Below are 24,113 nucleotides of genomic sequence, written 5' to 3' on the forward strand. Positions count from 1 at the left end.
CAAAGGTTTTTAGAGGAATTTTGATTTCAGCTCTGTAGGTCCATTCGCACAATGCAATAAATGGATACCAAGCTCCAGAAGCACACAAAGGCAGCATAAATGTAATCGATAAGACTTAAATTGTGAAATCCATGTCTTCAGAAGTGATGTGATTGGTGTGGGTGAGAAACAGATCAATATTTGTAGTCCTTTTTTACTGTAAATCTGCACTTTCACATTCACATTCATCATTGTTTTGGACAATTTGTATTCTTCGTGCATATCGCCACCTGCTGGGCAGAGAGCAGAATTTATGGTAAAAACTTTCATTTTTGGGTGAACTATCCCTTTAAACTTAATTGACAGCACTTGTGGCATAATTTTGATTACCACAAAAAATTATTTCGACTTGTCCCTCCTTTCCTCAAAAATGTAAGTTACAGTGAGGTACTTACAATGGAAATGAATGAGCCAATTTCTTGAGAATTTATAGGCAGAAATATGAAGCATAAAATTTTATAAAAGCACTTCCATTAATTGTTCAGTTGACACTGAACTTTACATTTAAGATGTAAAGTTGTTTATATCGACTTTTTGGCAGGTTTACAGAGTTACTTTTCATCGTCATGGCAACAAAGATGTACAATTGGATGTAATTTAAGATGTCACGCATATTGTTTACTTCTTGTAGATATACTTTTGAAACAGTGAGTATTTTAACATTTACAGATTGTCCCATTTGCTTCCATTGTAAGTGATTTACTGTCGACTGAGAATATTACTTTCAGTCTAAACTGTCACCTGTGCCACTCTAACACCTGTTCCAATTGTATGGAGTGATTATTCAGTCGGAGTGCCACTAACACACATTTAGCAATTTGCTGCCTGCACAAGTGCCAATCACATGTTGTATGCATAATAAAAATAAAAGCAGTTTTTCGGCAATGTGAATCAGCTGTTGGCTAACAGGGACACGGGTTTGAATCTGGCCTGAACCATGTCGCGATTCCATTCTCTCTCTCTCTCTCTCTCAACTTTCATGTCATTCTCTACTCTCTTATAAAATGAATGCTAAAAATCCCATGACTAAAATTTTAACAGCATTTCGTCTCCACAGTGGCTTGCAGTTTTTCCACCCCTGTTTAAAGATGGGAAAACTAAGCAAATTAGCTCTCTTTTATCCTGCTCCCCTGCTCTATGGTCAGTTCAGTTCAGGGTTATAAATACTGAAATGGTGTGTTCCTTTTCCAGAGGAAATGAGGCTTAGTATGAGTATTTCTTTATTTAACTTTTGTGTGCAATTGACAATCTCTCAGATCTCAACTTTAGTACATTCTGAAAGGCCTATTGATGAAAACATTCTCTGAGAGTCGCTTTTTAATCCATGAGATATAATTCTGAATTGTTTCAGTATGAGAATTCTTCAAATGTACCAGTCATTTTTTTTAAATTATTTTGTAGGAGCTATTGTTTTTAGATTATTCTGACATGACAAGGATGTTTCTTTTTTCTTGCAATTACCACATCCTACATGTTTATATACTGCATGTGTATACTTGTGCACTATAAATAAATGAATGTCAGGTAACAAAAGTATTATTTAACATGTCTGAATGAACTTGAATACAATAGGTTACTCCAAAAACTTATTTATTACAAGTATAAATAGATATTTAATGTAACAATTGCAAGTTACACCTGTATCACTTTTTCTGTGCATGTCTTTATTTAATTAATGTATTTATTTAGCATATGCTTGGTTGTTTTTGTGTCCACATTAGTGTTTGGTCAAAGTTCAGATCCATTGCCATTAGAATAGAAGAATTGAAGCCTTTATTTTGGTCACACATTATACATACATTTTTGCATATATACAGTGAAATGTATTTTTTTTTTCACATATCCCAGCTAAGCTGGGGTCAGAGTGCAGGGTCAGCCATGATACGCTGCCCCTGGAGCAGATAGCGTCAAGGGCCTTGCTCAAGGGCCCAACAGTGGCATCTTGGCAGTGCTTGAACCCCTGACCTTCTGGTCAGTAACCCAGAGCCTCAACTGCTGAGCAACCACTGCCCATAAAACAGGATGGTTGTGATATATTTAAGTCAGGTCTAAAGCTGATACTTTAACTGAATCCAGTACTGCGTACCCACACTTCGCTAGTATTTAATGCAAACCGTAATGTGTGAAGCTGGTGGTGCTAGCCAAATTTCTATAATCTGGGCTTGTAACGGTAACAGAAGAACTGGAAAATCATTAAGATCAAAATCTTACTTTGATTCCATCATTGTGCCGCTGAGAAAGGCATGTAACCCAAAGTTGTTCCAGAGTGACTGGCCCCTCTGTTTACTGTACTTCACTTTGGATGAAAATGCATCTGCTGATGGCAATAAACATGTAACACCTGCATGCCTGGTGTGTGCATTGTCTGTCTGGCAGTATGACATCCTCTCATCCTGCTCATCCAGAAAAAAAAAAAACTGAATTAAAGCAGTGTTGTGTATGTTGGGGCCTGGCCAGACCAAACACATGATCCAGTACAAAATCCACCAGGCCTAGCAGCTTTGTACATGCGTGTGTTCAATGTCCAAAACCATACTCAAAGGATCAGGCCATATTGGTGTTTCCTGATGACAGGTGAATGGATGGAAAACAGAAGAGTTGACTTTCTCTCACTCTGGAACTTCTCTGATTCTCACTTTAGCTTGGTGTTGCTCAAAGATTAATTGGCCATTTTAAAACTGACTGTTTTGGTGAGTTTATATGTGTCTGAGTATACCATTCACTAGTCTGGCATATGCCAGATATTCAGTTTATTAACAAGCAGGTGTATTTTGGTGAACAAGAGCCACTGGTATTTCAGGTGCTTCAAGATCATTTCTTTCTACCCCAACAGATGAGCACCTGCGGTTACCGCCCACTCCCCCCAGCAGCCATGGCAGTGACAGCGATGGATCCCAGAGCCCACATTCGCTGCCACCATTAAGCCCTGCACGCCTGCAGAGCCCACATTCACTTCCTCCCTCTAGTCCTGCCCGGCTACAGGCCCGCACCTCCGCAGCAATCTCCTCGTCCCCTCTCCTCACCGCCCCACATGTGAGCCACACACAATACATTATACATGATGCATCAATCATTTGTAAATGTGACGCAGAATGCTCATTATTTATAATGTAAATGGAAATATGGTTATTCGGAATAAAAATGCCTAAAACATGTAAACATATACACATTTGTGTTTTTATTCAGAAGTTGCAGGGAACATCAGGCCCGTTGATGCTGACAGAGGAAGAGAAGAGAACTTTGATCGCTGAGGGATATCCCGTCCCCAGCAAACTACCCCTCACCAAAACGGAGGAGAAAGCCCTCAAACGAGTGCGTCGGAAAATCAAAAACAAGGTATTGCTCATGACAACACAGTAACAAAGGAATAGCTTACCCAAAAAATATATAGCTCACCTAGAAAATTCTGTCATTATTTGCTCACTGTCATGTTGTTCCAAAGCCATATTACTTTCTATCTTCTGCAGAACACAAAAATAAAAAAATATTATGAATATCTAAAAGTATGTTTGCCTCATGCGTCATATTCCAGGTCTTCTGAAGTGATACAATATGTTTTGGTCAGAAACAACATGAAATGTAAGTCATTTTTTAGTGAAACTCTTAACATCAGTTGCGCGTTCATGAACTTACATTGTATTTGTACCGCTAAACAATGCAAGTTCTAGTATAAACACTATCAATGGCCATTGAATTAGGTAGATGGACCGGGATATTCATGACATTTTTCCTTTTGTGCACTATATAAGACAGAAAGTCATATGGGTTTGAACCAAAGGTTGCGCTAGAAAAAAATCTTTATCCGTCACTCTGATGGACTGAGTTGTAAAATTTCCATCATGATCTAATTTTATTTATCATACTTGTTTTTCTTTTATAAATACTAAGGCTACATTCAGTGGCATAGCATCCATTATAATGGCATATTCTGTACATTATATACAGTGGATAGGTCTATTTAATAGATTTTTTGATTGTCAATCAACCGATTTGTATATTTAGTGTGCCTGATATCATAGATCATAGATAAGAAACACACACATCTCTGAAGCTTAGGTAGAGGTACTCCACTAAAATAACTGAATATTCTGCTTTAAACATAATGTTTGCCCTTAGATTAAATGTAAGTTTTATCAGCAATAACAAAGCACTTTCTTTCTGATACTGTACTATTTTTGCGCTTTATTACCATGCATCAACACACGGACATATTGATTAATGTATGCATGAAATCTAAGTCTCTCTCCTCGAAATCCGAACACAACTGATCAAAAGAGATGCATATTACCAGGTGTAAATGGGTTAATACACATCTTAACACATTTTAATACCAGGGAATAAACAGGGCACCCAGACACAGAGAGTGAAGTCAAAACTGATACACTAGGTTCAAATTATTCTCTTGTACTTTTTAATCTGTCAAAATGATGATCAGCATTTGGAATTTTCGATTAATGCAACCCCTGGTTTGAACGACATGAGTTTGAGTAAATTATAACAAAATAAAATGTTTTGGATGAACTATTCCTTTAATATTGAGTCATTTCATCATATTCTCAATCTTCTCATGGACTCATTTTTTCATAGATCTCAGCACAGGAGAGTCGCAGGAAGAAGAAGGAATATGTGGAGTGTTTGGAGAAAAGGTATTTCCACTCTATTCATTTGCTCTGTACCTCTCCTTCACTCATCTTTTCTCTTTTCTTCTCTATTTCTTCAAGTGTTTGTCTAGCTTCCACTTGCATGGCTGTGTTTTGTCTGTCTCTCATCATTCTCATTTTCAGTTTGACCTCCTTTAATTTAATTATCTTTTCTCTCTCACCCCAGCACACAATCTTCCTGCAAAATTCTCAATATCCCTCATGCTGTTTTATAGGTTTTGTTGTGTGAATGTGGCCAATGGCTGTAGTCCATGCACTCATTGGGGTGTGAGGACGTAAGTATGTGTGTTCATTTGCATGAGTCATTTTCCCTTCTGTGCTGCTGTTAGGCTATCAGGGTTTGGAAAGTGAGCTGGAGAGACTGGACTTACACTGGACACATACACACTTTTTCCACAATCTTGCTGTCATTACTGTAAATGAAGTCATGTGCATTTTATTTGATGATGTAAGATCAGAGCTCAAAAGTCATAAAGTTAACAAGGGAAACAAGTTTATTTATGTCTTTCAGTCTGTCATTGTGACCATGTGGTAGAATAACACTCTCTTTCTGTCTCCTCTACAGAGTGGAGAACTATACTTCAGAGAACAATGAATTGTGGAAAAAAGTTGAGACACTCGAGAATGCCAACAGGTGAGATACCATATGTGTGCATGCGTTTAATAATGTTGAACATTTTATAGAGGGATTTTAAATGTAATTGTAACCATGTTTGCGGTAAGTGTATGCAGCAGCCTCTTCGTAGTCAGTCCAGATGCTCACAGGTCTTTACCTTCCCTTCCAATCATATAGAGCAGCACCTTTTCATTCACTTCTGGGTGGCCTAGTAAGAACATAGGCACTGTCAACAGGGTGCTGTCTGTTCCTACTGTTTGGAGAAACAGAAAGAGAGAACGCCCGAGGGGGAATTGGATGTTATCAAAGTCAGCTCTTTTCTTGTGGGTTAAATGTAAAACCTTATTGAAGTGCTTCCTCTATATATGAATAAGCAGATTTTCTTTGCCTTTACAGGCATTATCATTTTCTCAATAATTCAGCTTGTGTCAAAGGCCTCTAGACAGAGAGATTGCTCTTGTAACATCATTGATGTTTTCTTTCCATGTCAAAAGTTGGGTTGTTTGTAATGCCATTCTGAAATAATCACAGTTACAGTCAGACACTTACAATGGAATAAATGGGGCCAGTCCATATACATTAAAATACAAAAGTAGTTTCAAAAGTAGAGCTACAAGATGCAAACACTGGCTGATGTTTACATCTGAAACCAGGAATATGTTGCCTCTGGAAGCTGTATACGGAGGCAGCAAGTGACCAAGTCGCTTCAGAATCCAAATGTTCTCGTCACATTCTCTCTACTGAGATATCTTCATCTAATTGATTTTAAAGGCAGCATTGATGTATCCTTCACTGCCTATCTAATCCCAGAATCCTGTGCAATAACAGCGGTTGAACTAAAGAAAGAAAATGGAAGCCAAAGAGGTGGTTTATAGCCAGTTTGAAAATAAATGTAAGTTGTTTTGTTTTTTTACTTTTTCCAACTTTTGATTCCATTTCTAGCATGAAAGTAGTATTGCAGTTAATAAATAAAGGCTTGGTCATCGCCAAAACTCTCTTGATTTTGTTCTAGATTATTAGACCTTTGTGGTTCGGTTAGACTTAACGAATGCTTGTATCCTAGCAACAATGTGATGTAGTACTGCCTGGGATGCCTGTCTGAAATCAGTTTCCAGAGGTACCTTTGTACACAAACGCTACCGGTTAAGTCATTGATTGATAGGTCAGTGAGGCAACAATGAAGCTACCTTTGGTTTCAGATGCAGTCATTATCCCACATTAACATGATTTAGTGTGATAAAATCAGGGATTTACTGGCATTACTGCATCATGACAACAGATTTGTAAAATTGGATAACCCTCATATTTATTTACACAAATAATATTTATGTTTTGTGGCTATGCTTTTGAAACAGCGTCTATTTTAATGTTTATGTACTAGCCCCTTTCACTTCCACTGTAAGTGCCTGAATGTAGCTTTTTTATTTGTTAAATAATATAGGTACGTGTCTGAATTTTTTTTAGTGGCAATCAACAATATTCCACGAAAGCTGTCAAATGAGCATTCATTTTATTGAACCCAGAACATACCTTCAAGATAGCCTGGTGGGACACCAGCATCCCATGCCAGAGACCAGTATACAAAATATATCATACCTTGGTGACAAGCAATGCTGCTCTTTTCAACAGGGTTCTCTTTATCTTTCTGTTTCTCTATCATTTGGGGCTACTGTAACTTTTTTTGTAGCAATGCAACAGCCATCAGTGCTCTATGTGAGTGTGTGAGCAGGAGAGAGACAGGGGAGTCTCAGTTTGTGTGTATAAGTGTAGAGTAATGTAATCTGAGATTTTTAAAGGATTGGCTCAGGACCCTTATTAACAACACTCTTTAAGTACCACACAGCACGATGCCTGCCTGCCCTTCATTACAGGATAAAGAGTGCGTGTGTGTGTTGGCTCTCTGCCGCTTCTTGTTAGCATTGAACCCTCAGAGTCAGCTAGGAGAATTCAAAGAGACAGCAGGGGGAAGTTTGTGTGTTGTGTGGTGGGTGGGTTATATATTAATCTGGAGAAATCCACTGGTTATATAATCAAAGTGAGATGATTACTGCTATTTCAGTAGGATGGTAGAAGATCTCTACTGCTAAGAGCATCCTTGTATAACTGGACTAGTTAGCAGCACTCAGTATGAGTAATTCTGCACATTGTGTCTGTGAGAACTGATATACATGTTTCTTTTGGGTTGGCCGTGGCCTAGTGATTAAAATTCAGGGCTGATAACCAAAAGGTTGCACAATCGAACCCCTTATCACCATTGTGCCTTTGGGTAAGTCACTTAACCCTAGTTTGGCGCTGGGGGATTGTTCATGTTATTAAGCATGCTATAAGTTGCTTTGGATAAAAGTGTCTGTGAAATGACAGTAAATAACTGGGCTTGTTTATTGTTGTCCAACATGTTGTAATGGCTCTCTCTGGTGGTGGAAGTAGCTCTTTGGCTTAATGGCATTCACTTCAAAACAATTTGAAGATTTCTTGTTGTGGCACAGTGGTTTCACCACAGACTCTGCTGTGAAAAAGTGTAGCCTAATTATGACCAAATCAATGTCAATTACAAGCTGAATGTTACTCAGAGCTAAAATTCTACTAGTAGCTCTCTGCATTATGTGACTTTACATCTTAGTCTTAGTTTGTCCACTAGAGGGAGCTCTATGGCCCTTTGGATGCTTACTAATTTCTGTCTCATTAGATGCATAGGCACAGTTAGTGGGAAATACTAGCATACCTTTTACTGTATACTGAATTGCACACTTTAAAGAAGATAATATAATATGTACTTAATGATAAACACTTCTAATAGAGTATGCTATATTGTTGTCGTGACTTCACTACGTTCATTGAATCGTTGTATGTTTAATTTAGCGAGTGATGTCCAGTTATCATCTCTGAAATATATTTATTTGACATTTTGGCAGTCCAATTTAATAATTAGTCAAGAAGGAGATGTTCAAATTTACATTTTCTTTTGCTACCAGTTCATGTGTCGCACTGAAAATGAAAGGCCATTCAAGTGCATTCATTGTGGAACGCATTATCTCAGTATCTCTCATGATCTCTTAGAGGAATAAGTAAAATTAAATCCTGTCATAATTTTCTCAAGTTTATGTAGCTTCAAATGTATGACTAACATTCTTCTGTGGAACACAAAAAGAGATTTTGGGCAGAATATCAGCCTCAGTCACCATTCACTTTCATTGTATGCAAAGAAAAAGATGCAATAAAAGTGAATGGTGACTGTGGCCTTTCTGCCTTGCATTTTTCCTTTGTAATCAATGGACAAAATAAAATAATGTAGGTTTGGAACAACATGAGGGTGAGCAAATTATAACAAAGTTTTCATTTTATCATGTGAACTATCACTTAAACTAAAGACATTATATATCATTTTTCTTTTGTGATATGTGTCACCTGTAGGTCTCTGCTCCAACAGTTGCAAAGACTGCAAGCTCTAGTGAGCGGGAAAGTGCCTCGATCCTGCAAAATCGCCTCCACGCAGACTGGAACCTGCCTCATGGTATGTACTGTACATACATATACTGAAACAGACAAAAGCATTGAGTCGCTCTCATGTATACACACAAACAAACAAACAAACATAACCCCCCCCCCCCAAAACAAAAAGAACCAGAGTGCTGTGTTGTCGTAATAAAATATTTAGAATTTTTTTAGTCTGTTTAGCTTAGTCTGACATGCTTTTGCATGTAGATGCTGGTCAGTGCTGCTCTAACAGGTGTAGTAAAAGTAGGCTTGCAGTGGGGCGGAGTGCTCACCGTGTGTGTGGTTCCTCCTCCTGGCCAGGTGGTGGTGCTGTGTTTTGTGTTGGTGCTGGGCTCGCTGGCTCCCTGCCTGCCAGAGCTCTCCCTCTACTCTTCCTCCTTATCTTCATCATCCTCACACACGGTGAAGTCCGCACCGCTTAACCCAGGTGACCTCTACACCACCAGTCAGGGTATGTTTCATCCCTGCCCCTAATATATGAAACAAACTCAAGCATTACTGTGTAGTGCACATGACATGTAAAGTATATTATTACATTTCTCTGCATATGAGCAAAGATGTTTTTATTTACAGGCTCAAATAAATGCATTATAAAAAACACAAAAAACTGTGTTACGTGATGCTATTTGCCTGCACAGAGGTGATATGATGACTTTCAGACATTCTTTCATAGATTGCAGTTCAAAAGTCCACTTGTGAAAATGCATCTATTTTGCATTTTTCAAATCTAATACAGTTTTTTATTGTTACAAATTACATTATAAGGATAGCAATTGGAGTAAGAAGTGAAAAAACCTAAGATTAATTTCTAAGTATCTGATATGCTGTAATTACAGCATGCACTCAAACAGGCATGAGCTTTTCAATGGAAACAAAGAAATCTGACCTTTCATACAAAAGAGTTAACATGGTCAATGTCACATATTTTGTTATTGGATTAGTGACTTAGAAGTAGTGGTGAATCTTGAATATTTCTTATTTATCTTACATCATGTTTCTTTGTTTTAACTTTTCCAATATCCTACAATTCATTTCTAAATCCCAGATTTTCAATTTTGACATAGACAGAATGGCACTTTATACATATTAGTTCTGGGAAATTTAACGCGTTGATTTCTGTGATTAATAGGTAACTGTTTAACGATTAAAAAAAACGAAACGCTTACTGTAATCGGTACTTGTATCAAAAGCAAAACTGAGCAATAGAGACTGAACGTCGGCCAGAGAAAATAATAATTTCGATATTTTAAACTTCAGCAAATTAAACTTAAGCATTCAATTTGTTTTATATCTGTATGTATAGTGTCTAATAATGCATTGGCAATGTACTTTTAAGTCAATAAGTCTTGAAAAAATGTTATCTTTCCATTTTATCCTATTATTAAAAAAGTCCACTGGAAAATGGCAGATTTTGCCCAAAGTCCACCAATTTTCTGGCATGTAAACATATACTTGTATCAAAGATTTATAATTGTAAAAATGTGTCTAATTAAATTTTTTTTAACGTACATATTTAAATGAATAAAAATGATGACTAATGATGACAGATTTATTCTTAGTTCTTTGAGACAAAGAATGAAGTAAATGTATTTATGATTATATTTTAATGTTTGTTTTGATGTGTCTTGTACCACGATTAATCACGGAATCACAAAAAAACTATGATTAATTAGTTTCACAGATTCTAAAAAACATTCACTCCTAAAAAAATAAAATAAAAAACAATATATATATATATATATATATATATATATATATATATATATATATATATATATATATATTATCTAGGCAGCTAATAGCATTGCTTTTGATAGCACTTATTTTAGTTCACAAGAGAATGAAAGAGTGAGAGTACAGTAGTAAGTGGATCTGCGCTGGTTATTACTGGAGCTCCTGGGCTGTCTGTGACCATTCTCACCCTCAGATTACTGTCAGACATCTCAGAAAGTCTTAGATTGAAATCATTACTTCACTTTGAGCTAATTTTACAATCCTCTTTCAACCTTACAGCACACACTGACTCAGACACACACTAACACACACTAACACACACAGAGCTGAGTCTCATTCGGCTCTATCAAAGCAGTGCTTGAAAGGGGCTTCAAATGCCTCATCCATTTTCACAAGGGCCCTACGTACACGACCCATGGCTGATAGCGACTGGGTTGCTGTAGTAACCGAAGATCATGGAACCTTTCATGCATGTTGGTTCATTTAAGAAAAAGAGTTGCTCTGTCTTTCTTCCATAAACAGACAGACACAATCACTTACTGTACACTTCTTCTGAGTCAAAAACACAGTTTTCTTCATCTCACAGCTCACAAGCCCAGAGACACATGAAGAATAAGCAAATTGATCTTGATGTAGTTTGACATTAGTAAATGGTTTAACTCTCTTCTCTGTATGCATATTTGTGTAGTCCGCTCCCGCAGCCTGCTCTTCTATGACGAGGGTGCCCCAGTGGAGGACGGCCACGGGGGCGTGCTGAGTGTGGAGAGGATGGAGAGGGTGCCGCGACATTATGTACAGAACCTAAAAGACTACGAGAAGGACCATTCTGCTGTCGTGAACAGGTACTTGAGCCAAGCACAACCAGAGCCCATAGGCTACAGTAACACGTCCGCGGCCCCCCTCCATCCCCCGGAACCAAACTACCACTCAAGGTGAGACACACACAGACAGCGCTTCTTATTCGGTCAGACATGTTTAATCTGTGGCATGCTAATAATTTTGAACTGAACTTTTGTCTCTCAGAAAGCAGGATCCTGAGGCCGGAGCAGAATATTTCTGACCCCTCCACTTATCTTTGATGACCCTGCACTCGGTGACCCTTATCGTTACAATCCTGAGTCTTCTGACCCCATCATAAAGAACCAACAAGTTTCATGACCATGGTCAAACCCACCTATAATACATTCCTATGACGTTCACCCACGGAACTGTGGAAACAGAACTGTGTGAAAACAAAACATATTTATCCATTTATCCATCCATAAAATGGCTGCTGAAACTCCTTTTTACCATCAAGCACTGAGTTTGAAAGACTAAGAGAGGGAAAAGGTGGGTGGTTGTGGGCGCTGCTCTATTTTATATGGATGTGAGCCTGCAGCTCTTCATTATGCAGGATGGGGGAGGGAAAGTTCATGAGTGTTTGTTTTGATTTTCCTAGAATGCCATGAGACTGTCCATTTAGAACATATCCCAAAGAGCTTATTTTCTTTTAATGGCTCTCTTTTTAGTATCTGAATGTTTTCCGGCAGGTGAAATCACAGGTGCCTGGCATACCTTGCGGTTTTAAGCTTTCTTTAACAGGATTTTCTTCCTTTGCCATCTTGGCTTTTTTCCTAATAAGTTTAAACTGGATTGCACTTGTTTTGCACTAGGAAAACTAATTGATTTAAGTGCCTTCACATTCTTTTTCATGTAGTCATATTTATAAGACAGCGTATATCTATTTTTCTCTGCTTACTTTTATTGACAGCTGATTAAGGCTTTAGGTTATTATTATTATTATTATTAACTTTTGAAAGTCTGAGGCTTTTGTACTGAATTAAAATTGTGTCCATAATATATTTCTAGTATTTGCAGCATCCAAAAATAGCATATTTATTTTATGCACAAAAAAAGTATGATCGTTTTTTTAATTTTTTTTTTATTAAAGATGATGTGAAGATTACATGATCTTGTTGTCTTAACTGTTAAACAGTTTTTTTTTCTTTTATCTTTATTTCTGTGAACAGAAAGTCTTGTATATAAAGAGAAAATGAACAGGGACCATAAAATCCTGTGCATGTCTAGCCATGTTCAATCAGATCTGTCAAAATGAATCCAAAATATTGGCTATAATGAATTGAAGGAAAGGTTCAGAATATAGATTGAATGAAAACACCAACAAACGGTTATCACATATTGAAAAAGGAAGCTTATTTGAAATAATTAATATTATTTAGAGCAAATACTTTTGTCTGATAATGGAATACGTCTTTTTAATGTTTACCTGAGAGAACTGTTTGACCACTGTATATAATTCACCACATGAATACTGGAGTTGATAGTGCAGTTTTGTATTTGTAATGTTTTAAAAATGACGTTGGTGTTTAGAAACAACTTAATCATGACAAAATATGTTCATTTTGTTCTAAATCATTTTTCTTGATGCTCTCTGTCGCTTCAGTCAAATGTTTTATTTTTTATTTTATTTTTTATTTTACAGCTTGAGATGACCACTGATAGTCAAAATGTTTGAATACTTAAAGTCAAGTTTTTTTTAATTTTTTATGAAACTTGTGGCTCTCATAAAGGAATGTGTGACAGTCAGTTTTATAAAGGTACTCTTTGGTATCGCTGCCATAACACAATGGAAAACGAAGTGTGATTGCTTATAGAATTAAAGAACTAAATAATGTCTTATGATCAACGTGAAACTAAAATCAGTGGAGTTTTAAAGAGCTTTACATTTTGAATCACCCTTTATCATGGCCTCTAATACTGTGAGGATTTTGTTGAGATTTGAATGTCTCACACATTGATATAGTCCTCATGTGTAATAATATTGAACTGCAAAAATGTTAAGTGTTTATTTGAATGTTTCTAAGAGGCTAAATGGAAATCTTATGCCTTCACTGCACATACTGAGTATTCAAATCTAGTCTCAAACCTGTATGACAGAGTGTATCCTTCAAATGTAATTGTTGCCTTTTTGCCCTTTGTAAATATGATTTATGTTAAATGTTGACTGTAAATATGAAGGACGTATTTTTATATTTCCAATGCATTTTAGTATGCACCATGCATTTTGGGGGCATGTGGTTTTATTTTTATCTGTGTATGGATATTGCTCCTATTTGTATCTATGCTCTAAGCTCCTCTTCTTTCTTGCTGTTTCTGTCTGTTCTAAAGTAGAGTTAGATTGAGGCAAAATAAAAAATTTGCAGATGCAACCCACTGTCTCCGTGTTCTTTTTGTCACCTTCTCGGTGCATAAAATAATTCTTGTATTATTAATATTATTTGACTCAAAATTATGGTTGGTATGGTGGGTTTGACAGGGCCAGCAAAATCACCATCACTGATTTTGTCTGAAGCGTACATTGTGTGTTCAAGTTATGACCACTAGATGTCAGCACTGTACCTGTCCCGCACCACATGCAACAGGCCACTATGTGATTATTCTTTTATTTCATTGGATAACATAGCAGCTGGAAAGCCATCATGGTTATTATTACGCTATGGTATTACAAAATTACAACATATTTTTCTGTTTGATAGATGTAAATTTATACATTTTTTTTTTCTAAATATAATTTTGATGTTATGTTTGAAAGGGAATTTACCAATTTCAGGGAATAACAAGCACACAATTACAAGTGCAATACTAATATGCTGTTCACTCAAAAAATGTCATTAGCCTTACTTAATTTAAATGTGTTCATTAGATTGTCATTTTCATAATTTAGTTAAATTAGACCAAATCAATGTTCTATTGTAGTTTTCTCAACTTTATTAGATTAGCTAAACTCTGTTTAATAATATTTATTTTAATAAATATTCTTATGTTGGTCCATCTTAATTTATTTGTATTAATCATTAGTATATGTCAAATAAACAAGTGTAAGGGCAGTGAAACTGTTGCACTGTCAACAGCTTGGAGCTAAGCAGCACTGAAATCAAACATCACTTGAATGTCAAAATCCATCCTCAAACTAACCACAAGCATTAATCTTTACCACAATGGTAACCCCCAAAACAGCCTAACAGTTACATAACAGAACATTAAACATGAACAAATCTCCTCCTATTCTCATCTTCTCAATCTCATCCCCTGCCCAGTTTCATCAACGCTACAAAATGTATTTATTTAGTCCCAGCTCAAATGGATTAATTAACGTATTTAATTGGAAAGAATGCAATTATATCAAAATGTGACTAAATATTTTAGAATTATGTGTAGATCATTTTAATTAAGTTAACGAACAACCTGCCAAAATTCATTTTTGAGTGCAGTGTATTGTATAGTGTGTTTGAGTACATTAGACAAGACTGAGCAAATTTCAGTTCAAACAGGTACATCAGGTTTAAAATGTCAGATAATGAACAATAGCAACAGCATGAGCCATTTGATGATAACATAGTGAGGTGTAGCAACATTTTTTTTTTCATTTAGACATTCATTTTAATATTAATTTCAGAATAAGTGTTATAAAAAAACTGTTTTGATGATGCAAAAATAAACACTTGACCTGATAAGATTTATAGTGTGCAGTTCTGTCAAGGATCTTGAATCATTAAACACAGTGTGGTATGAAAGTCCACAGTGTTATGGCCCTATTAAAGAACTGCACAATTCAAAATGTACAGCAATACTTCATTTCACATTGAACTGTATTAAAAAAATAAATCCAAATGACATTGCTTTAACCAACTTGTGCGTTATTCTATTACACTTTGGGCAGATTGTAATGTGAAACTAATTCTTCCCCTCATGGTTCACACAATTTGGACATTTTGCTCTGTGATTTCTATAATGATTCCAATTGATGATTTTTGTACTTATTCAGTAAACAGTGCTCTGACAGTAGACCTGCACACACAGTCTGACTTAATATCATTGACTAAAAATTGCAAAACCATACTAAACTCACTTTGCATGTGCAGTTAAACTGTGCTCTTTGGAGAAAGAAGAGGTATACTTTGTGTCTTGACAATAACATTTGCTAGTTAAATGAGGTAATGTCCTTTTTTGCTCATTAAACATGAGTTTTTTTGTACTGCAGACATAAAGAACATTATTTTAAGAAAAACAGATCTCATAAAGGGTGTGAAAGGTACAGCGAGAGAGAAAGAGAGAGGAGGAAAAGAACAAAGGATTACATGTCTTCCTTCCACACAAATATCCATAGTTCTCCAGACCAGTTTGTGCACACCTGTTATTGTTGCTCTATTTTTATTCCAGAAAAGCTGACTCTTTTACCTGTAATACATGTTTTTTGTAGCATGAAAGCTGATAACTCAGCTATACAGTTAATTAAGGTTTTACAATGATTTATTAAAATAACTGCATCTCCAGCAAGAAAAATACATCCACAATATACTCGGTAGAGAAATGTTTTGAAATCCATTGGCATAGAATGAGTAGATGTGTGTGTGTGTGGATAAGAGTGTGACAGCAGCAGTCTTACTTAAATACTCAAGAAGACTGCATTTGTTACCATAGACAGTGAGCTTTCACTGTGAGTGAAGGACCAAGGACAGACAATTGTGTATCATGATTGTGTTTTAAATTCATGGTTGTTTCACTTACAATAATTAACTGTAGTTTTTCAACTGCAGTACAAGTGTAGTAAATTGGATGCAGAATTATTATTATAATTATTCACTTCTTGTACTGCAGTGCTGAAAACTGATATCTTGAAGTAAAACTGCAATCAGACTATGAGCTTGTGTGACGAGTTTATTTAGAAATCATAAGTGTATTGTTTCAAATGTGTATTGTTTCTAAAATCTCTCAGCTCAACATTACCATCTACTACAGATACAGAATCTAACTGGCCACTGAGATCAGTAAACACACACATGCTTATTTCCTTAAAAATGTCAAATAAAAATTTGATGAATGGAATTGAAACCTTATCATACGAATATACAGACTAAAGACAATAATTTCTTTATTAGTGTTCAAACAGTTCCAATGAGGCATCATCTTAATAAATAGGTGCTACATTGTACAGTATGTAATTAGCAACTCGGTGTGATTAATTTATTTAACATTTCATGAATGTTATTTAACGTCTCACATATATTTTAAGATAAAATCAGCTATTCCTGTAATGAAATATGAGACATAGTTGTTAGAAAGTAGATGTTTTAACCTCAAATATATTGTGTAAAATTACATAATTTTAATTTAATTAAAAGTGTCACTCAAGGTTGCACATTAGGTTACTGTTATTCCTATTATACAGTGCTTATCACTGGGTTTTACATGTATGACAATCAGAGGCTATTTCCGCCTGACTTATTAATTTTATTAAGTTCTTGCTATGTGGGATGTACTCTGAAATGATTGGTGTTGAGTTTTCAGTTTAAATTTACTTCAGTTGAGTTCAGTGTTCTCATTGTGACAACATAACCCATATACTGTGACAACATGCTATTAACCTACAGGTGTTATTACCCAAGCAACTTTGGTGGAAATGTTCAATAGATTTTTTGTAGCCAAGACTTTATGGTATGAGCCTAGACAGAAATTGACTTTCAAAACACCAACTGTTTAATTTGTATTGCCATATTTGGAATGGTTTATGAACCATTCCAAACACGGTCACAAAGTCAGAATCTTTAAATCCAACCAAAGTCTTGGGCCTCATAAAGGCATAGTTCACCCAAAAATGAAAATTCTCTCATAATTTACTCACATTATGTGACTTTCTTCTGCAGAACATAATCAAAGATTTATAGAAGAATATTTCAGCTCTGTAGGTCCATACAATGCATGTGAATAGTGACCAGCACTTTTTAAGCTCCAAATACTGTATAGCATAAAGGCATCATAAAGGTAATCTTAAGACTTCAGTGGTTTAATCCATGTCTTCCATTAGAAGCCATCTAATTTGTGTAGGTGAGAAACAGATCACTATTTAAATCCTTTTTACTATAAATCTCAGCTTTCACTTTAAAGTGAAAGTGGGGATTTATAGTAAAAAACTAAATAAAAATGAAATATTGGTCTCACACCCAAAGTGATTGCCTTGCTTCTGTAGACATAGATTAAAACACTGGAGTCATTTGGATTACTTTTATGTTGCCATTATGTGATTTTTGGAGCTTCAAAGTTCTGGTCACCATTCACTTGCATTTTATGGACCTACAGAGCTAAATTATTCTTCTATATATCTTCGTTTGTGTTCAGCAGAAAAAAGACACACAATGTGAGTAAATGATGAGAAAATGTTCATTTTTGGGTGAACTTTCCCTATAAATGCAGAGTGACTGCATTCTTACTGAGTTTCATTCCACGTGTTTCTATGAAGGTGATTTATTTTACACAAGCTGTTAAATAAGTTCTTAATGGAAAATTACCTTCCTAGCATTGCAACCAGTGATCTGTGAAATCCTTAAAAGACTCGGTATTATTAACTAACACTAGAATACTGCATTACTGCTACCTAAAACAAAATAACATTACTTTTGGCTTTATGCTATTGCATTGAATTGAGTTTTAAACCACAAGGCTTTCAAATGTGCACTCACTCACTCACTCACTCACACACACACACACACACACACACACACACACACACACACACACACACACACACACACACACACACACACACACACACACACGTTGTGTTTCCATGTTTTATGGGGACTTTCCATATACATAATGGTTTTTATACTGTACAAACTTTATATTCTATCCCCTAAACCTAACCCAACCCCTAAACCTAACCCTCACAGAAAACTTTCTGCATTTTTACATTTTCAAAAAACATAATTTAGTATGATTTATAAGCTGTTTTCTTCATGGGGACCAACAAAATGTCCCCACAAGGTCAAAAATTTCGGGTTTTACTATCCTTATGGGGACATTTGGTCCCCACAAAGTGATAAATACACACACACACACACACACACACACACACACACACACACACACACACACACACACACACACACACACACACAAATAGAAAAAAAAAACTATTTAAAAGATACAATTCTCTTTTCCACAAACACAACTACATATAGACACTATAGTCTTGCTCTTACATGCCCCAATATGTAGACCTGGAACAAATGAAGAGTGTTGACACAGTGTTATTGACACAATGCTGTTCAACATTGACACTTGCAGAGTAAAAAGAACTGGATTGTTTCATCTCCAGCAGCCTGGTCCTTGTTTCCTTGTTTGTAGGTTTGCTGTGATGATCAGTGCCAGTCAGCGCTTGAGTAGGATTAGTGGTGTGACGAGAGAGAGAGAGAGAGAGAGAGAGAGAGAGAGAGAGAGAGAGAGAGAGATTGGCTGATTCTGCAGCGGGAGTGAATATGGGAGGGGCTTCTGAGCATTCTTTCTTATGATTGCTTGATTTTACTGTGGTAGTGCAGGTGGGCGAGGTCTCATGACACAGTCAGCTGTGTGTCTCGGTGGTCGTACGCAGAATCAGCCGAAACTGAAGGTAATGTCAAAAAACTACCACAAACTGCCCCCAAACAACCATCCCGCTGCGTGACCTCTCCGAAAGCACTCATTTCAACGTAACTGCTGCTGTACCTCTCAGTATTATATTTTTTCAACGTTATTAACGGTCGTTTTGTAGTTGGACATGGCAGAGGCATCAGACTCGACCGTTGACGCTTCGCACAGCTCCGCAGACTCATTGACCATGCTCGTGATGCCGCCGACCTTGGAGGACGTGGTGGAGGAGGAGGACGTGTTCCTGTGTGAAACCGGACACACCAGAGCAAGTTTAAAACACCAGGAGTGTCCGGGGAACGGGACAGAGAGAGAGGGGCTGTCTGATAACCAGGCGGAGAGCAGCGACTTCTTACACCTCACGATCCGGAAGCAGGTGTCTTACAGGTAAATTCCACTAAAAAAATAAACAACTAGATTAGTAAAACGGTAAACTTCTAACCCAATTTAACTTGTCGACGTTTTCTGAAGACATATCTGCAAGCAAAAGTTGAAATACCACACTCTAGAGATGGAAACTCTCTCTCTCTCTCTCTCTCTCTCTCTCTCTCTCTCTCTCTCTCTCTCTCTCTCTCTCTCTCTCAATGTCAATTCAATGGGCTTTATTGGCATGAAAGTTTCAAAAACAATGTTGCCAAAGCATCATATAGAATAAATACAATAATTTTTACAGTATATAATATAATTATTAGTAATATATAAATAACAATAATATATAAATTACTATTATTATTTATTTTACAATATCATATCACATCAGATTGTGTGTGTGTGTGTGTGTGTGTGTGTGTGTGTGTGTGTGTGTGTGTGTGTGTGTTTGTCCAGATCTTTCACTGTTGTGGAATATACATAATAAATAAATAAGAAGATCAAAGACTTGAGACTTGACTTGGACTCCGCCTCAAAGACTTGAGACTTGACTTGGACTCCGCCTCAAAGACTTGAGACTTGACTTGGACTCCGCCTCAAAGACTTGAGACTTGACTTGGACTCCGCCTCAAAGACTTGAGACTTGACTTGGACTCCGCCTCAAAGACTTGAGACTTGACTTGGACTCCGCCTCAAAGACTTGAGACTTGACTTATGGGGCTTTTCCACTGCACGATACAACTCAACTACTTTTTTTAGTACCACCTCGGTCGAGGTTCCAAGCGGGCTGAGCCGATACTAAATGTGACGTCAAAACCCTGCAGCTCACTGATTGGTCGGAGAGAATCGTCACTACCAGCAACACTGGATTTGTGACACGGGACATCAACCCACTAGTTTTAAAGTTAGCAACAGTGATAACAGTATCATTTGTTCACGCGACTTTTGAATTGTAAAAAAGGTGGCTGTGCGCAAAACCATGCCGTGGTCAATAAACTAGGTGCAGATCTTCCTCTCGTTAGCGACGAACGAAACGACGCAAAAGGAAAAAGTCTTTCATGAAGTGTCTCTGTTGGCCACACATGGCTACCAACGGACCTGTCAACAGTGTAGAGAAAAGTACAAAAAACCTTGAAAGTGACTACAGAACCATCAAGGAAAAGTGGAAGTGGTTCGACCAAATTAATGCTATCTAGACCTGCGAGCAATGGGAGGGAGAGTGCCCTGGACTCAGCCACGATGTTGTTGGGAGTCCACGATGGAGGATGGAATGTTTTGTTACTTTAAATGTATACTCTGCTTGAAAGCTTCACTTTATTTAGTTGACCAGCTACTGGCAGCTTGGTTCTAAAACAACCAGGCCAATTTAACTGTTACACTTGTGTAAAATCACTACGCAACAACTGCTTTATGCAGCACAATGAGCTAGTAGCTAACAGCTAGCGGTCGTGTTATTGTTTATGGTCAGTAATGTTTGTGTCACGTTTAAGATGATGTCACTGCAGTAGAGGCAGCGCAACTATGATGATCAGCCTATAATCCCACCCACGTTGAGGCGCCACTAAACAGCAGTTGAAATGCAAGCTCAGAAAAGTAAAGCGAGTAGAGTCGATTCGAACTGAACCGTAACATACAGTGGAAAAATGCCATTAGACTCCACCTCAAAGACTTGAGACTTGACTTGGACTTGGACTTCAGAGACTTGTGAACATGTCTGCCACATTCTTAAACTAACAACTCAACCAAACCAAGTAGATTTAAGAGTTATTCAGCATGTTTATGCCATTCACCTCTATCTGTGGAATTTCCTCATTAAGTATGTATTAGGAGTGTGCACAAAATTGTAATATTGATATATGAGTGGTATGGTTTTGGTTTTGTTTGTGTTTGTACATATACAGTACATACTACTTGTGGCTCATTTTGCAGGTAATTTGGTGGTGTAATGAGAAACTTGTGACATTGTTCAGCAGGCTGTGGTGATCTGTGGCTCAGCTTGTCATTACTGTAAATTTAATTATTATGGGTTCAGATGCCACAATCATCTTCCACATCATCAATGTCATTAGTGCAGCTGAAGGGGTCTTGAGTGAGTATAATCAGAGATTATTTAGCAGAGACAGGCCACTTCCGTTAAAATGAATGGGAGAAATGGGAACAGCCAAACAAGAAACTCTGAGCACCCAATGGACAACAGATGTAGAAAGGAAGTCCCACCTAACAGTTAAAATTGCCAATATACTTTTAGATACAATCATCTCCTGTCAATGAACTCGAGAACACGCATGCACATTAGCTATACAAGCCAGGGAAATTGCGTTTTTAACGTAATATGAGGTAAAGAATCACAATTTATGATTCCAGTATTGTCAGATTTTATTGCTAATTTGAAGTATGTTCTTTGATCATAATATTGACCAACTGTTTTTTAGATTTGGTCTTTCTCCATTCAAGTGGGTAGAAGCTGCACTGACATGACTGGAAATAGCCTCCTGAGAGCATTTAAAAAATGGCATACAGTGCACTGACTTGCTAGAAAGACTTTGGTATAATGCATCATCAGTGCCATCAGCCGTGTGTTTTTGTACAAATGCCACATCTAACCAGTTAGCACCCTGTATTTCTTTTTTTAATGCCTAAAGTTAGATGTGTGTGTGTGTGTGTGTGTTGGTTTTGTTTACACAGTTTACAATTTGTTGGAGTGCATGCTTGGTTATTCAGGCAACATTTGTTTACAGGCCTGTTATTCACAATTATATGTGGGGCAATACAAGTGTGTGAGTTTTTTTATGTGGCCAACCACTAAACTTCAAATATGTAATCAAATAATGGTATGGAGGCAAAGTGTTATAAATTATTCAACTCTTGTTGTGCAACTCGTTTTTGTGTTGGATCTAGGTTGCACCCTCTAAATGCAGATAAGGATTTATGACCTTTACTTCTTTGCTCTGAGATTAGTCTGTTCCACAAACTAAGATATTTCCTTGGTGCAAAAACAAGGTAAAGGTGGGAAGTGTTACTGAAACTCTTGGCCTTTCATGGAATGTAAATAGGAAGTACAAGATTTAATCAAGTACCATGTTAAAGCTGCATAGGGCCTTGAGGTCTGTCACTTTTTCTTAGGTATTGTAAGTGGATCTTAGAGAAATAATACCGTAGATTTGCTCTAATCTCAGATGAAACCAGCACTAGCTGTGCCGATTTTGTAATAACGTCCAGGGGTTTTATTCTACATAGTGTAAAGTGATGTGAACGCATATGTGTGTAAAAGCGAACATGTTTTGTGTGTATGTTGGTGGACGGGTTCTACTTTGTTCTGAGCGCGGTAAGAGAATATGGGACATTAGTGTGGAATCATAGGTATTTTTACAGTGTAAATATGAGTTAACCAGAGACAGAGCCAATGACCCTGATGCTTGGCCAGACAGACTTTAACTGGTAGGTTGAAACCTAGAGGACACAAACACAACAGCACCACTGAGTCAGATAGATAGAGAGAGATAGACAGAGAAAGAGGGAAGAGAGGGAGAATCAATGCATGTTGTTGGAGTGAGAAAGAGGATCACCGAAGTAGTCGATAACAGACGGAAACATAATAGCAACCAATCTGTCACTGTAGCCGTGCTCCTCAGTGCTCTTGTTGTGAACTCAGTAATGTGTTTTGGGCAGTCAGCCATGGATCATCATCACTCTAGCACTGAAAAGAGTGGGAGTCATTTAGCAAATAAATAATTAAATATGCGGACAGCTGTATGCTCACACATTATTAACAAAGCATAAACAATGAAATATGTGGCCATCTAGTCAATCTGAGTTTTTTTTTTTTGTTTAGCTGTTGTTATGTTTTGAACTTTATTCTTTGTTGTAAATGTCTTTTATGATGTTACTGTAGGGCTGGAGGGATCAGTTTTCATCTTGTCAATTAGATCCGATCTCAGTACCTCTGCTGTCATGACACTGTCAGATATGACTGTACGGTTTATTTTGTTGCCCTAATGCCACAATTTGAAAGATTTTAAAAAGAATCACAAATATTATATTTGTTATACATGAAATACAAACTATACGCAAAGTCAATTTTATGTTCTGAACACTGCTACTGTAAGCCCAAAATAGCTAAAAACTGCTATTACCTTTTCTAAAAAATTTGCCATTTTTCAATTGTCCGAAAGCTTGCTTGGGTGAATAATCCAATGTTATATCTCCGATGTCCAGAACAAAATATGTGGTCCAGCAGGAAAATCAGGCTAAACAAATCATTGGATATATTTGTTATCGGCTATTGATGATAAAATGCAATACATCTTCATCAGGATCTCAGCTTTGTAATGACACCTAGATTGAGCTTCTAGTCCACTCCGATGCCGAGATATTCAACGAAAAATTGAGGGTGGTGCATGAACTGAAAATGAGGCTGAAGGAGGCTATGGTCGAGCACATCTTTGAGGGCAAAAATGCACCACCTACATTTCACATTGGCATCTTCTGATGGAATGTAGTTTTTCTAGTACTTGCTCCCATCTAGTGAAATAAATTAAGTAGGGCTGGGACAACGCGTCGACGTCGCAAAATATGCGTGTCGATTCGTCGGACCCAAAACAAAGATGGCGGCGCCGGAGCGTAGTAGCAACACGAGTGGCTCCTCAGACTATCAGAAGTGCAAGGCGGCATGCACTCGTTCCTCTAAAGTATGGGAATTCTTTAATTTAAAAGGAAACAATTCCGTCGTCTTTGCA

The 24,113-nt window shown here is 37.1% G+C and overlaps 1 protein-coding gene across 1 annotated transcript in view; it reads left to right on the forward strand.

Moving 5' to 3' along the window:
* creb3l1 (cAMP responsive element binding protein 3-like 1) overlaps window positions 1–13,754 on the forward strand; it is a 34,405-nt gene extending 20,651 nt beyond the window's left edge. Inside the window, exons 5-12 of the mRNA XM_052138835.1 lie at window positions 2,873–3,072; window positions 3,226–3,375; window positions 4,627–4,685; window positions 5,266–5,334; window positions 8,728–8,827; window positions 9,112–9,262; window positions 11,234–11,477; window positions 11,569–13,754. Coding sequence (XP_051994795.1) covers window positions 2,873–3,072; window positions 3,226–3,375; window positions 4,627–4,685; window positions 5,266–5,334; window positions 8,728–8,827; window positions 9,112–9,262; window positions 11,234–11,477; window positions 11,569–11,605 — 1,010 coding nt within the window. The 3' untranslated portion in view covers window positions 11,606–13,754. The remainder of the gene's footprint in view (window positions 1–2,872; window positions 3,073–3,225; window positions 3,376–4,626; window positions 4,686–5,265; window positions 5,335–8,727; window positions 8,828–9,111; window positions 9,263–11,233; window positions 11,478–11,568) is intronic.
* Window positions 13,755–24,113: the final 10,359 nt, after the last annotated feature.

Source organism: Xyrauchen texanus, chromosome 2, assembly GCF_025860055.1.
Source record: "Xyrauchen texanus isolate HMW12.3.18 chromosome 2, RBS_HiC_50CHRs, whole genome shotgun sequence".
NCBI lineage: Eukaryota > Metazoa > Chordata > Actinopteri > Cypriniformes > Catostomidae > Xyrauchen > Xyrauchen texanus.